Raw genomic sequence first — 14,867 nt, forward strand, 5'->3', positions numbered from 1 at the left:
CTGGAGCCCCAGCCTGACGCCCAGGAAGGATTATTGCAGTACCTGCCACCAGCTTGGCTAGCTGGTGAAACCACAGCTTTTTCTTTTTCTTGATTTTCTTCGACTTTGGACGCCAGAGGAATCGATGTCCTTGAGGTGCTGCCGAATTGCAGGTAAGTCCGTTTCCAATTCGTCGCCACTGTTGTATCCGTGTGTTAATAGAGACACTGAAGACAGGAGTTGGTTTCACAGGTGTTTACTGAACAAAGTCTGGAGGGGAACTAACTGATACAACACAATATACAGGCTTATATAGCCCGAGTGGCCATTACCGGCATTACAGTACACAGGGGGCTCTTAAAGGCACATACACTACACATTTCCTGCTTTTTTTCCAGTTCTGACGAAAGGTCATCGACCTGAAACGTTAACTCTGTTTCTCGCTCCACGGATGCTGCCTGACCTGCTGAGTGTCTCCAGCATTTTCTGTTTTTATTTCAGATTTCCAGCATCTGCAGTATTTTCTTTTTCCCCATATCCCTTAATTCCCCAAAAATCGATCGATCTCAGCCTTGAATATACTCAACGATTCAGCTTCCACAGCCCTTTGTGGTAGAGAATTCCAATGATTCACGACCCTCTGAGCAAATAAATTCCTCCTCATCGTGGAACGGGGGGCCATTCAAGAGGGGGGAGTAAATAGAAATGATGTAGTGGTAGGGGATAGTATTATTAGGGGGATAGATAGAGTTCTCTGCAGCCGAGAGCGAGAGTCCCGAAGGCTGTGTTGCCTACCCGGTGTCAGGGTTAAGGACATCTCCTCTGGGCTGGAAAGAAACTTGCAGTGGGAGGGGTGGATCCAGTTGTCGTGGTCCATGTTGGTACAAACGACGTAGATAGGACTAGGAAGCCGGTTCTGTTAAAGGAGTATGAGCAGCTAGGGTTCAAATTAAAAAACAGTACCTCAAGGATAATAATCCGAGCCACGAGCGAATTTGGCTAGGACAAATAAAATTAGAGAGTTAAATGCGTGGCTCAAAGACTGGTGTGGGAGAAATGGGTTTTGCTTCCTGGGACACTGGCACCAGTACTGGGGCAGGATGGAGCTGTTCCGTTGGGACAGGCTTCACTTGGCCAGTGCTGGGACTAGAGTCCTGGTGGATCATATAACTAGGGCTGTAGAGAGGACTTTAAACTAACTAGTGGGGGGGAGGTTCCTGGAGAGCAAATAATAAAAATGACAACAGAGAAGGTCATAGACTTAGGTAGCAGTGGGGAAATTAAAAACCAGAGCGTGTCAGGAAGGGGCAGAAGGTATGGAGTAAAAGGTAAAGTAATAAAAAGGGCAAAAGCAGGAACTAAGTGTCACAAAACATATTTGAAAGTTCTCTATCTGAATGCACGTAGCATTCGTAACAAAATAGACGAGTTAATGGCACAAATAACTACATATGGGTATGATCTTGTGGCCATTACAGAAACATGGCTGCAGGGTGACAATGTCTGGGAATTAAACATACCAGGTTATTTAACGATCAGGAAGGACAGGCAGGAAGGAAGGGGAGGTGGGGTGGCTATGTTAATAAAGGAAGGAATCACTGTAATACAGAGAAATTATATTGGGTCAAAAGATCAGGATAATGAAACAGTTTGGGTGGAGGTAAGGAATAATAAGGGGAAAAAAACACTAGTGGGCGTAGTCTATAGGCCTCCGAACAGTTGCAACTCTGTTGGATGGAGTATCAATCAGGAAATAGTTGAGGCTTGTAATAAGGGAACATCTATAATTATGGGGGATTTTAACTATCATATTAATTGGACAAATCAAATTGGGCAGGGTTGCCTTGAGGATGAGCTCATTGAGTGTATTAGGGATGGGTTTCTTGAGCAGTATGTAACTGAACCGACCAGGGGGCAAGCAACCTTAGATCTGGTCTTGTGTAACGAGACAGGATTAATTAAAAATGTCCTAGTAAAGGATCCCCTTGGAATGAGTGACCATAACATGGTTGAATTCCATATTCAATTAGAGGGTGAGAAGGTTGGATCTCAAACAAGCGTGCTAAGCTTGAATAAAGGAGACTATGAAGGTATGAGAGCGGAATTGAGTAGAGTGGATTGGGAAAATAGATTAAAGGGTAAGACGATACATGATCAGTGGTGTACATTTAAGGAGTTATTTTACAACTTCCAAAAAATATATATTCCACTGAGAAGAAAAGGGTGTAAAAGAAAAGACAGCCATCCGTGGCTAAGTAAAGAAATTAAGGATAGTATTCGACTAAAAACAAGGGCATATAAGGTAGCCAAATCTAGTGGGAGGATAGAGGATTGGGAAAACTTTAAAAGACAGCAAAAAATAACAAAAAGATTGATTAAGAAAGGGAAGATAGATTATGAAAGTAAATTAGCAAAAAATATAAAAACGGATAGTAAGAGTTTTTATAGTTATATAAAAAAAAAAAGGGTGGCTAAAGTAAATGTTGGTCCCTTAGAGGATGAGACCAGGAAATTAATGGTGGGAAATATGGAGATGGCAAAAACACTGAATGAATATTTTGTATCAGTCTTTACTGTAGAGGACACTAAGAATATCCCAACACTGGACAAACAGGGGGGGGGGGGAGGAGCTAAACACGATCAAAATCACTAAGGAAGTGGTACTCGGTAAAATAATGGGACTCAAGGCGGATAAATCACCTGGACCTGATGGCTTACATCCTAGGGTCTTGAGGGAAGTGGCGGTAGGGATTGTGGATGCATTGGTAATAATTTTCCAAAACTCCCTGGACTCAGCAAAGGTCCCGGCAGACTGGAAAACTGCTAATGTAACACCCTTATTTAAAAAGGGCAGTAGACAGAAGGCTGGAAACTATAGACCGGTTAGCCTAACATCTGTGGTAGGTAAAATTTTGGAGTCCATTATTATGGAGACAGTAACAGGACATTTGGATAATCATAATTTAATAGGACAAACTCAGCATGGTTTTATGAAGGGGAAGTCATGTTTGACAAATTTGCTGGAGTTCTTTGAGGAAGTAACATATAGGGTGGATAAAGGGGAACCAGTGGACGTAGTGTATTTAGACTTCCAAAAGGCATTTGACAAGGTGCCACACAAAAGATTATTGCTTAAGATAAAAAGTCACGGGATTGGGGGTAATATTCTGGCATGGATAGAGGATTGGCTATCTAACAGAAGGCAGAGAGTTGGGATAAATGGTTCATTCTCAGACTGGCAATCAGTAACTAGTGGTGTTCCACAGGGGTCAGTGCTGGGTCCCCAACTCTTTACAATCTATATTAACGATTTGGAGGAGGGGACCGAGTGTAACATATCAAAGTTTGCAGATGATACTAAGATGGGAGGGAAAGCAGTGAGTGAGGAGGACATAAAAAACCTGCAAGGGGACATAGACAGGCTAAGTAAGTGGGCAGAGATTTGGCAGATGGAATACCATACTGGAAAGTGTGAGGTTATGCATTTTGGCAGGAAAAATCGTAGAGCAAGTTATTATCTTAATGGCAAGAAACTGGAAAGTACTGAAGTACAAAGGGATCTGGGGGTCCTGGTGCACGAAACTCAAAAGGTTAGTATGCAGGTGCAGCAAGTGATTAAGAAGGCCAATGGAATGTTGGCTTTCATTGCTAGGGGGATAGAATATAAAAATAGGGAGGTATTGCTTCAGTTGTACAAGGTATTGGCGAGACCGCACCTGGAATACTGCATACAGTTTTGGTGTCCATACTTAAGAAAAGACATACTTGCTCTCGAGTCAGTACAAAGAAGGTTCACTCGGTTAATCCCGGGGATGAGGGGATGGACATATGAGGAGAGGTTGAGTAGATTGGGACTCTACTCATTGGAGTTCAGAAGAATGAGAGGCGATCTTATTGAAACATATAAGATTGTGAAGGGGTTGGATCGGGTGGATGCGGGGAGGATGTTCCCGATGATGGGTGAAACTAGAACTAGGGGGCATAGTCTTAGAATAAGGGGCTGCTCTTTCAAAACTGAGATGAGGAGGAGCTACTTCACTCAGAGAGTGGTAGGTCCATGGAATATGCTGTCCCAAAAAGCTGTAGAAGCTGCATCATTACATAAATTTAAAACAGAAATAGACAGTTTCCTAGAAGTAAAGGGAATTAAGGGTTACGGGGAGCGGGCAGGAATTTGGACATGAGTCTAGGTTCGGATCGGACATGGCCCTGTGGGTAGCGGAGCGGGCCCAGGGGCCGTGTAGCCTGATCCTGCTCCTATTTCGTGTGTCTAACTCTGTTAGATTCAGGAGATGGTTCTGTGATAGTGGATTGGCAGTTAGGATCAGATCAGCCATGATCTTATTGAATGGCGGAGCAGGCTCGAGGGGCCGATTGGCCTACTCCTGCTCCTATTTCTTATGTTCTTATGTTCTTATCTCAGTCTTAAATGGCCGACCCGTTATCCTGAGACTGTGCCCCCTAGTTCTAGACTCTCCAGACAGGGGGAAACATCCTCCCTGCATCTACCCTGTCAATCCCCCTCAGAATCTTATATGTTTCAATGAGATCACCTCTCATTCTTCTAAACTTCAGAGTATAAGCCCAATGTACTCATTCTCTCCTCATATAACAGAGAATTTCCAAATTGATCACAATTGTGGAGGGCAGTTTTGCCCAGCTCAAAAGAGGGAGCATTCTGCTTTGTATGAGGAGTGGGCTGGGTTGCATTGCTGATTTAACTGAGTTGCATTGGTTCTGTACACGTCTGCTTGGTTTATGTAATTTCTCCAGGGCTTAAGTCTCACTTTCAAGATTCTGAATCTGTTTCAACTCTTGAGTGTTTTGCGAGTAGATGCACAGTAACTAACTGCACCTCTGAGGAAGCTTTGGCCATGTCCCATCGGCACATGGGGGGATACATCTGGCGTGCTGTTATTATTGCAACAAGCCTGTTACTTGCTCTGTTCAAAAGGCTCAAAAATTTAGTTTTGGTTGAACAAAAGCAGAGTTGCCTCATCCACTGGGTTGCGGGAAGAAGAACTTGGACCAGGATCTAAAAAGATCGTCTGCTGTTTGTTTCGATAAACTGCCCCCGGTGCATCTTGGGCAGGTGACTTTGAAGTCAGATAAAGATCATTTCAAAAAATTACAAATCGTGAGGCGGTGAATGAAATGAAGACTTGTTCCTGTGGAGTGCAGCAATCTCCAGCTATCTACCAGACCTATCTCTTCTGCCAAGTCTCAAATGAGGTTAGAAATTCTGGCAGAGATTCGCTGGATTTGTCCAGGCTCTGGGTTTATGACCGAGTTCAAATACCCCTCCCACTGCACGTGGATGTTTACCAAACTGGAGCAAGGCTGATGTAAACTGAGGCAGGATAAGGACTGAACATATTTAGGGGTGTAGATATGTATCATTTAAATCCTTTCTGTCTTTCGGATGAGATGTTAAACCGAGGCCCCGTCTGCTCTCTCAGGTGGACGTAAAAGCTCCTGCGGCACTATTTCGAAGAAGAGCAGGGGAGTTATCTCTGGTGTCCTGGCCAATATTTTTCCCTCAATCAACATCACAAAAACATTATCTGGTCATTATCAGATTGCTGTTTTTGGGAGCTTGCTGTGCACAAATTGGCTGCCACGTTTCCTACATTACAACAGTGACTACACTTCAAAAAGTACTCCATTGGCTGTAAAGTGCTTTGGGACGTCTGGTGGTCATGAAAGACGCTGTATACATGCAAGTCTTTCTTTCCAATCCTAGTTTAGCTGATGTCACAATCATAGTAAGAGGTCGAAATGATAGAAGGGGAAGCATTTTCTATAAATGTGTATTGAGCCCCACCAACAACCTGATGGCACAATCTCTCCCATTCATCCTCTCTCCTCACCAGAATAATTTAATTGTGTTCCCAATTCTTCCAATGGTCATATGCCATTACCCTGAACTGAAAGGTTGGTCATGTGTCATGCTTCACCCCTTCCCCGACAATATGCTTTCATTTAAAAAGAAGAGCTGCAGTTTATGTTCGAGTCTGCTGAACTTCTGACTCTTGGAAGAAATGCTCCTTTACTGTAGAGCCAATTTGCTGAAAATCGACAGCTTTCAACAATTATCTCTTCAGTTCAGCGACAGGATGGTGCAGTGGTTTAGAATGTTGCCTGTTCACTGCTGAGACCTGCGTTTAAATACAGCCCAGACTAATTGGCTGAAAGTTTCCTTTATCTAGCTCGCAGTGGGTGAAATGAGTTTAGGGCATTCTTAAGTCAGAAAATAGTGAGCAGGGAGCCACAGCACAAAATTGCCCTAATTTGACACATAAGTTGTCAATCTCTCTCAGAGTGAAGGTAAGGTGTAAGAGGTGAAATTAAGATTATTAGGTTTTCTGAGCCTTTGGTTCGAGCACAGTCAGGGGAGCTTTATTCTGTGCGATACCTGAACTGGCAATGTCTGATGGCAACACAAGATGCTGAGGTGAAAAAGCAATATATTCCCCACTGAAGAAGTCCCTCATCTAAAATGTACCAAAAAAATTCACAACATAAGAAATATAAATGTATATTTTGATATGGGGTGGCGGGTGGGGAGGGGGTGAAGCGGTTCAGCATTTGTAGCGTTATTATGGGATGCCACAGCACTGCAGATTGCAGGTTCCCTCCCCAACCCCCACCCCCCACCACACTCCACTACACTCCTGAATTGCCAGTCTGGGCCACGCTGCCGTGGAAAGAACATAAGAAGAACATAAGAAATAGGAGCAGGATTCGGCCATTCGGCCCTTCGAGCCTGCTCCGCTATTCAATGAGATCATGGCTGATCTTCTGCCTCGACTCCATTCACCGGCCCTATCGCCATATCCCTTGATGCCTTTACTAGTCAGAAATCTATCGACTTCTATTTTGAATATACCCAATGACTGAGCCTCCACAGCCCTCTGGGGTAGAGAATTCCAAAGATTCACCACCCTCTGTGTGAAGAAATTTCTTCTCATCTCAGTCCTGAATGGTCTACCCTTTATCCTGAGGCTGTGGCCCCTGGTTCTAGACTCCCCAGCCAAGGGAAACATTCTCCCAGCATCCACCCTATCAAGCCCTGTAATAATTTTGTATGCTTCAATGAGATCCCCTCTCATTCTTCTGAATTCAAGTGAATACAGGCCTAGTTTACTCAATCTCTTCTCATACGACAGTCCCGCCATCCCAGGAATCAACCTGGTGAACCTTAGTTGCACTCCCTCTATGGCAAGTATATCCTTCCCTAGGTAAGGAGACCAAGGGGGAAAAATTCAGTTGTTTGCGCCTCCCGTTAGCACCTTAAGAGGGCGCCAATTGGGGCGCAAAGCAACTAGCGCCCGGGCGCGGCGATGTTTGCGCCGCTTGCGAAATTGACTAGACATTTTGCGGCAGCGCTAAACACTACCGCCATGATCTCCTGTGCCGGCAGATCGTGACGTCAGTCGAGTGCGCAACGCCCCGGTAGCGCCCCGGACCGGATATTGAGTGGCACCCCCTGCCTTACCGCCTGCCGCTAGCAACGACAGGTTGAGGGGAGCGTTTTGCTGTCAGAAAGGGACTGGGGGAGCGCTATTTAAAGGCAACCGCTTCCTGCCTTTTTTTGTCGGTGACATTTTTGCACCACACAGTCTGAGCGAGAGAGAGAGAGACTTCTGGAGAGATTCAACGCTGTGTGAAGGAGTTTTGGGTACTGAGCAGCACTTTGCAGGTTCATTTTGATTTGCCCTTCCTTGCTTCGCCAGCGCTCTGAGGTAGCGCCTCGCTCCGCGGCCTTTGCGCCTTAAGACAGGTGTGAAGAGCCTGATTTAGTGCTCCAATAACCTCCAGGGGCGATAAAGGCCAAGTTTGCTGTTGGAGGCGATAATTAGTGTCAGGCGCTAAACTTTGCGCACGGCCGATAATGGCGCCCCAAACGTGGCGATACGGAATTTTTCCCCAGCACTCCAGGCATGGTCTGCTTGAAAGGTGTCGAGCCGAGGCCAGGTGCCTCTTACGGGAATGGAAGGACAATTGGAGTGAGAGTTGTCCCACGGCTGCTGTTGGTGCGCTATCCTAGTGTCAGAGTGACACTGGCCTTAGTAGAAAGTTTGCCACCAGCTGGAGATTATGCATGGCTCCGAGAGATAGGGTGGTAAGTTTTAAGAGAAAGACCTTTTAAGTATTATATGCAAGAACATTTGTTTTTATTGTTAGAATAATTAAGGATTTAAAATATATATATATATTTGCAGAAAAAGATGGCATCTCTTCCCCCCGGAAGACACTTCCTTCCTGTATCCCACCAGAATTCCTTATGAAGAGTCCAGTGTATTTAGCAATGTGAATGTGGTCCACCCTGATTTGGAGCGCTTCCCTCGATTTCGTGGAGCCAGGCCGCACGTTGTGACCTTGCGCCCAGGAGAGGTAAGATTGTGCTTTTTTGCCAGAACTTGGGAATATAGGAACAGGCGTAGGCCATTCAGCTCCTCGAACCTATTCTGCCATCCGACTAGATCATGGCTGGTCTGTGTTTAGTTTCAGAGTGTTGGACTGTCATTGTGAATGATGCGTCGCAGCGCACTCTGTTTCTCAGTTTTAGTTACAGTGGTTCTTTAGAGCTATGCTACAAATAAAAACATTTCTTAAAAAAAATACTTGCAATTATGTTGTGCCTTATCCCTTGAACAGAATGTCTGTCTGAGTTTCATATAATGGAATTGACCCTGAGATGGGCTTCCAACCACATGCCCGCTCCATCACCAAGACCGCCTACTTCCACCTCCGTAACATCGCCCGTCTCCACCCTTGCCTCAGCTCATCTGCTGCTGCAGCCTTCATCCATGCCTTCGTTACCTCTAGACTTGACTATTCCAACGCTCTCCTGGCCAGCCTTCCATCCTCCACCCTCCATAAACTTGAGCCCATCCAAAACTCTGCTGCCCGTGTCCTAACTCGCACCAAGTCCCGTTCACCCATCACCCCTGTGCTCGCTGACCGACATCGCCTCGATTTTAACATTTTCATCCTTTTTTCCAAATCCCTCCATGGCCTCGCCCCTTCTTATCTCTGTAACCTCCTCCAGCCTTACAACCCTCCGAGATCTCTGCGCTCCTCCAATTATGGTCTCTTGCGCATCCCCGATTTTAATCGCTCCACCATTGGCAGTCATGCCTTCAGCTGCCTGGGCCCTAAGCTCTGGAATTCCCTCCCTAAACCTCTCCACCTCTCTAACTCTCTTTCATCCATTAAGATGCTCCTTAAAACTACCTCCGTGACTTCACCTATCCTACTATTTCGATCTAGTTCCTTTTCTCTCCAGTTTTGAAGAAGGGTCAAACCCGAAACGTCAACTCAAATTTCTCTCCACAGATGTTGCCTGACCTGCTGAGTTTTTCCAGCATTTTCTGTTGTTATTTCGGATTTCCAACATCTGCAGTATTTTGCTATCCTACTATTTCCTTATATGGCTTGGTTTCAAATTTTGTTTGATAACGCTCCAGTGAAGCGCCTTGGGACGTTTTGCTACCTTAAAGGCGCTACACAAATGCAAGTTGTTGTTGGATTACCTTACTTTTAAGCAGCAGTTTAGTGAGTATTCCTCATGGAGCCATATACCAGTGTCTTCAGGAGAGGAATGGGGTATTTTTTTAAATTGTTTTCAGGATCTGGGCAACTCAGGCAAGACCACATTTGTTTCCCATCCTGCGTTGCCCTGAGTTGATGGTGGCGGGTTTGTTTACAGTTGGGTGGCTAAACCACTTCAGAGGGCATTCCATGGGTGCCAGCTGCTCTCCAGCGTCGATCTCATCTTATTAGCCATTCCTTATGCATGACCCCAGACAGTAGGTGTTAGCTGGCTGTTTCTCCATGGGAGTGGGCGGGAGGCACTACAACTGTGGTTGATCCTGTGCTCGCTCAAAAGTCCAAAAGTATGCATTTCCAATTAGGAAATCCTTCCCCCCCGTTCTCCCCTCTCACCCTCACGAACTTAACTCGGAGGTCTCCAGTTGAAATTGGGTCATTCAGCCCAGACCACGGGTCGAACCTGGCACCTACCTTGGTACCACACCACATTGTGCATTCATTCATTGAGCCATTTGGGAGCCGCGCAGTTCTGGTGCAATGAAATTGTTCTGTCCTGAATTCACCTTGTTCTCAGTCTAAAGTTGGCTTAAAAACCACAGTAACCATGAACATTTAGATTTGTTATGGCTTTGAACACTATTGCTGAATTGTCCAGAATTTGGAACTGTTACAAGAAAGACAAAATATGTTTGAGAAGATCTCCACCATCTACATTTTTTAATGGCATTGAAATAGGCCAAAGCCCTGTAGGCTAAGACCGGACCGGAGAGAAGCAGCAGTTTAAAGACGTGCCTATATGGCTGGACAATTTTTTTATGTTTGAATATTCTCGCTTTGTAATACATTTATCATCGTTTAGACAGAGACATCTGTGAACTGCAGTATGAACTTGGCATGGCAACAAAGACCCCAAACATTTTATGGTGAAAACAAAACTGATTAAACATTTGACATGCACTGAGAGTGCACATTCCGCTTGGCTGAGAGGCAGTCGTTTTTTTAATGCCTATGTTGAAATCGACTGGGAAAAATCAGTTTTGTTGCATTAATTTCATCGTGATCCTTTTCTGTGTCAAATGTTGGAATGTGTTGTGTGCGTAACTAATGGTAGCACAGAATATTGAGCATTGGCTTCCAACCAAATGGTTCTGAGTTCAAACCTCGGGGTTGAATTCATTAATTTGCTTTAATTGAATGACTTTTGTCAGTTTCTAACAAGGCTCGTAGATGGGAATAACACGTGGAAGTGAGAGACATTGGGGGAGAAATTCCCTACCTTAGCACTGCCTGTTAGCGCGGCGTAATGTCAAGAAAGCGGCGGCCGCCACTCTTCTGCCAGCTGGTGGCAGGTCTCGCGGCGTGCTCCATTTTCGAAATCCCGGTCGCGCTGCCCTGAATAGAAAAATAGCAACACTGACTTAACGTCACCATGGCCAACTTCGACCTGAGCGCTGAGTTCAGCTCTGGGTCCTAAGCACACCAGGTAAACCCAGCCTGCAAGCAGACTGACAGAGGCACTGTCAGCACCTCTTAAAGGGACACACACACATCTTTCAGGTAAGTTTTGCATTTAAACTTTTGGACTGGGTTTTTTTGATTTTATTGAAGTAGTGGCTTGCTGCAATAGATGTTAAAAGTTTTTAAAAATGTGATGAGAGTGCTGCTGGACGCTTGTAAGACCTCGGATGGTAAAGGGTGGCCTCTGAGAAGACAGAAAATGCTGGAAATACTCAGCAGGTCCGGCAACACCCGTGGAGAGAGAAACAGAGTTCACGTCTCAGGTCGCGATGCTGCCTGACCTACTGAGTATTTCCAGAATTTTATGCTGTCATTTCAGATTTACAGCATCTGCTCGCAGAGGGAACAGAAAGACACCGAGGAGGAGGAAGCCGAGGGAAGGATGCAAGCCAGACAGCCCCTTTCTGGCCAGGATATCCGGGATGAAATTATCCGCCTGTGGCTACAGTGACCGCAACCCCAATTCCCCTTTCAACATTAGCCCCACACCTTACCTTCCCTCTGTTACTGACCATCACAGTGTCCTCTTGGCCACGATGCTGAAATAAAAGCCAGCCCAAAGCAAACTTTCCGATCCAACTTTATACATCTATCCATTCAATATGACATCAAGAAATCAACTCATCACCACTCTTAGTGACTGTCTTGTGTGTGCCTTTGCCTATTCTACTGATGTCACGCAATGCTACCCCAGTGGCTGTAGCATGGCTGATGAAAGGCTGCTGACTTTCAGTGGGGGACACTGCAAATGGCCTTTGCTGGTCGACCTTGAGGAGCCGGTGGCTGGGAGTGCCAAATCAATCTTCTTCACTCTCCTCTCCCTCCTCTTGGTCAACCACTGGCTGGGCATTTCTTGGGTGTGTGAAATGAGGAAGGCACAAGGGTGGAGTTGTGGAGGGTGGGAAAGCAAGAGGTGCATGCGCGAAGGAGGAGAACTTATGAGGATACCAGCATCCTGTATCCTTTCAGCCCCACCTTTTCCATCCATCTTCTCAATGTTGTTCTTGTCTGAGCGTCAATATCTGTAACTGAAGCAAACTTGGCACACTTAAGAGTCAATGGCAATGGTGACCATCGCAGTCACACTAGGATGTTACCAGGGACGAGGGGGGGTTACAACTATGAAGGCAAACTTGAGAAATTAGGGCTTTTTTTGTTGGCTGGAGCTGAGAAGGTTAAGGGGTCTTCAAGATTGTGAGGTGCTTTGATAAAATAATGTTTATTTGATTGATTGTTTCCACTATTCAGCAAGAAGGGAATCAGTGGGCTCCAGTAACAAAGAGAATTACATTTATAATTCTCTGCCACAGACTGTTGTTGAAATGGAATCCATAAATTCTATTCAAAGGGAATTACTGTAGATTGTTGCATGCAAAAGAAGATTATTAAAGGGTATAGAGAGCGAGCAGGAGAGTGGCATTAGGTGGCTCGTGGAGAAAAACACCGGCGTGGAATTGATGGGCCGAATGGATTGTTTGTGTGCTTTAACAGCCTCTAATTCATTTGGGACATCAGTGAGTTCAAGTATTTTTTGCGTCTGACCTTGGTATGGCGGATTGAGTTGCTGTAGTTTGAGTGTCAGACATAGCTCAGTGGGTAGCACGCTCGCCTCGGAGTCAGAAGGTTGGAGGTTCATGTCCCACTCCAGAGACTTGAGTACAAAATCTAGACTGACACGCCAGGTGCAGTCTTTGAGATGAGACTCTGCCTGCCCTCTCAGCTGGACGTAAAAGTTCCTGACGTAATAAAACTCACTACGCACTTGGTTTGAGTATAAAGCAAGGCTTTAATCAACTTGTTTCAGAACATGGAGGTCTAGTTGTACTTCACTAGTTCCTTGCCTTACAAAATGTCCCTGGGCAAGCTGGGGCCCACGCCCGAGTATTTATACTCCTTGGACGGCGCCACCAGCTGGCCATCCAGCGTTATTTCACGAGTAGTTTCTTGATGAATGATGAGATTTATAACAGTTCCGATGGCACTATTTCGAAGAACAGCAGGGGAGATCTTCCTGGATTCCTGGCCAATATTTATCACACAACCAACATCACTTTAAAAAAAAAACAGATTATCTGGCCATGTTGCTGTTTGTGGGAGCTTGCTGTGCGCAAATTGGCTGCCGCGTTTCCTACACCACAACAGTGACCACAGTTCAAAAGTACTTCATTGGCTGTAAAGTGCTTTGGGACGCCCTGATGTAGTGAAAGGCGCGGTAGAAGTGCATGTTTCTTCTTTCTTTCTTGAGGGAACTTGGCCGTAGATTTCAGATGCCTTTCCAGCAAATACAAAGTTGAAGAACTATACACACAGATCCACAGCACAGAACTTCCCATAATTTGACTCATGTTAGCTCTAAATTGGCAGTTTCACTTCTAGAAGGCTCAAGGATAGGGTTGGTGTGGGAAGTGGAAATCTCACAGAAATTACAGCACAGAAGCAGGTTATTTGGCCACTGTGCTTGTGCCAGTGCTAGCTCTTAAACTGCAGCTACCTACTCCATTCCCATTGCCTTATTGTTTTTTGTTCTTGTACTGGTGCAGTATGGGCTGTTCCTCCAAGGTTGCAGTGAATGCACATTGTTGGGATGGAACCCAGTAGGATTTACTGCATCTCTGGTCTGTGCCGTACCTGAATTGGGAATGTTTGATGCTGCCCACTGTGTGTAAAAAAAAAAAATTAAAAAAAAATGAGAAAAGAGGTCCATCAGCCAGTAGCGAGACCCCCCCCCCCCACCCTTGATAAATGTCCATCGCCTCCAAAATATTCACCCTGGGAAATTGGGAAGTGCTGTGGCTTGAGGCCACGAAAGAAAGGGAAGGCATTGGCTGATTGTTGAGTGAGGTGATTGAATCTTGAAGCAGGGTTCACCGCGCCCACCCCCAATGGCTGACCAGAATACTTTGGGATAATGGGAAATTTTATTTCGGGGGTAAAGAAAACTTGTCACCTGCCTTAGCCTTTGCACAGTACAGTTTCAGAATGAAGTTTTGTGATTTGCCCAGCTGAAGGAAGGTTACTTTCCAAGCCAGTGCACCTGAAGGAGGTAAAAGAAATAAGGAAACAAAAAGACTTTGTCAACAGCAATCGCTATGTCGGCTGATTTAATCGTCGGAAATTGATTGGTATGTTAGCTGAAGTGCGACCCTGCATCATAGAGCTGCAGCATCCCAAAGTTCATCGAATCACACAGCACAGAAGGCGGCCATTCGGCCCATCGTGCCTGTGCTGGCTCGTTGAAAGAGCTGTCCAATTAGTGCCACTCCCCCTGCTCTTTCCCCATATTTTCCTTTTTAATTATACATCCAATTCCCTTTTGAAAGTTTCTGTTGAATCTACTTCCACCACCCTTTCAGGCAGTGCGTTCAAGATCATCACAACTCGCTGTGTAAAAACAATTCTCCTCCTCTCCCCACCCTTGGCATTTTTGCCAATTATTTTAAATCTGTGTCCTTTGGTTACTGACCTTCCTGCCAGTGGAAATAATTCCTCCCTATATACACTATAAAAACACTTAATAATTTTGAACACCTCTATTAAATCTCCTCTTAACCTTCTCTGCTCTAAGGAGAACAATCCCAGTTGGACTGACTTTCTTCACATGCTGGTTTGGATAGGGCTGGGGGATGCTGGGGAGGTGAGACCATGTTCATCGCACCGTAGGTTTTTAAATTGAGTTAAATGTTTTTGCAGTGGAGATGGAGATCACGACCATACAGTTTTGAGGCCCTGCTCACCCCCTCAGTTCTGGATCTGTGGCTGGCTGGTACCTGGAGGTGGTGATCGGAGGCGTCAGCAGTGGGAGTGCACAAGCT

The 14,867-nt window shown here is 45.4% G+C and overlaps 1 protein-coding gene across 3 annotated transcripts in view; it reads left to right on the forward strand.

The window, feature by feature from the left end:
* The window catches only part of hspbap1 (hspb associated protein 1), a 126,555-nt gene that overhangs the window by 78,887 nt on the left and 32,801 nt on the right, over nucleotides 1-14,867 (forward strand). For 2 of the 3 annotated variants that reach the window (XM_085986844.1, XM_085986846.1), the window contains exon 5: nucleotides 8,205-8,376. The exons of the other annotated variant lie outside the window; for it this stretch is intronic. In XM_085986844.1, coding sequence (XP_085842970.1) covers nucleotides 8,205-8,376 — 172 coding nt within the window. The remainder of the gene's footprint in view (nucleotides 1-8,204; nucleotides 8,377-14,867) is intronic. 3 annotated transcript variants of the gene reach the window in all.

This window comes from Somniosus microcephalus, chromosome 4 (genome assembly GCF_052327205.1).
Source record: "Somniosus microcephalus isolate GS21.2 chromosome 4, FLI_Smic_1.0, whole genome shotgun sequence".
Taxonomy (NCBI): domain Eukaryota; kingdom Metazoa; phylum Chordata; class Chondrichthyes; order Squaliformes; family Somniosidae; genus Somniosus; species Somniosus microcephalus.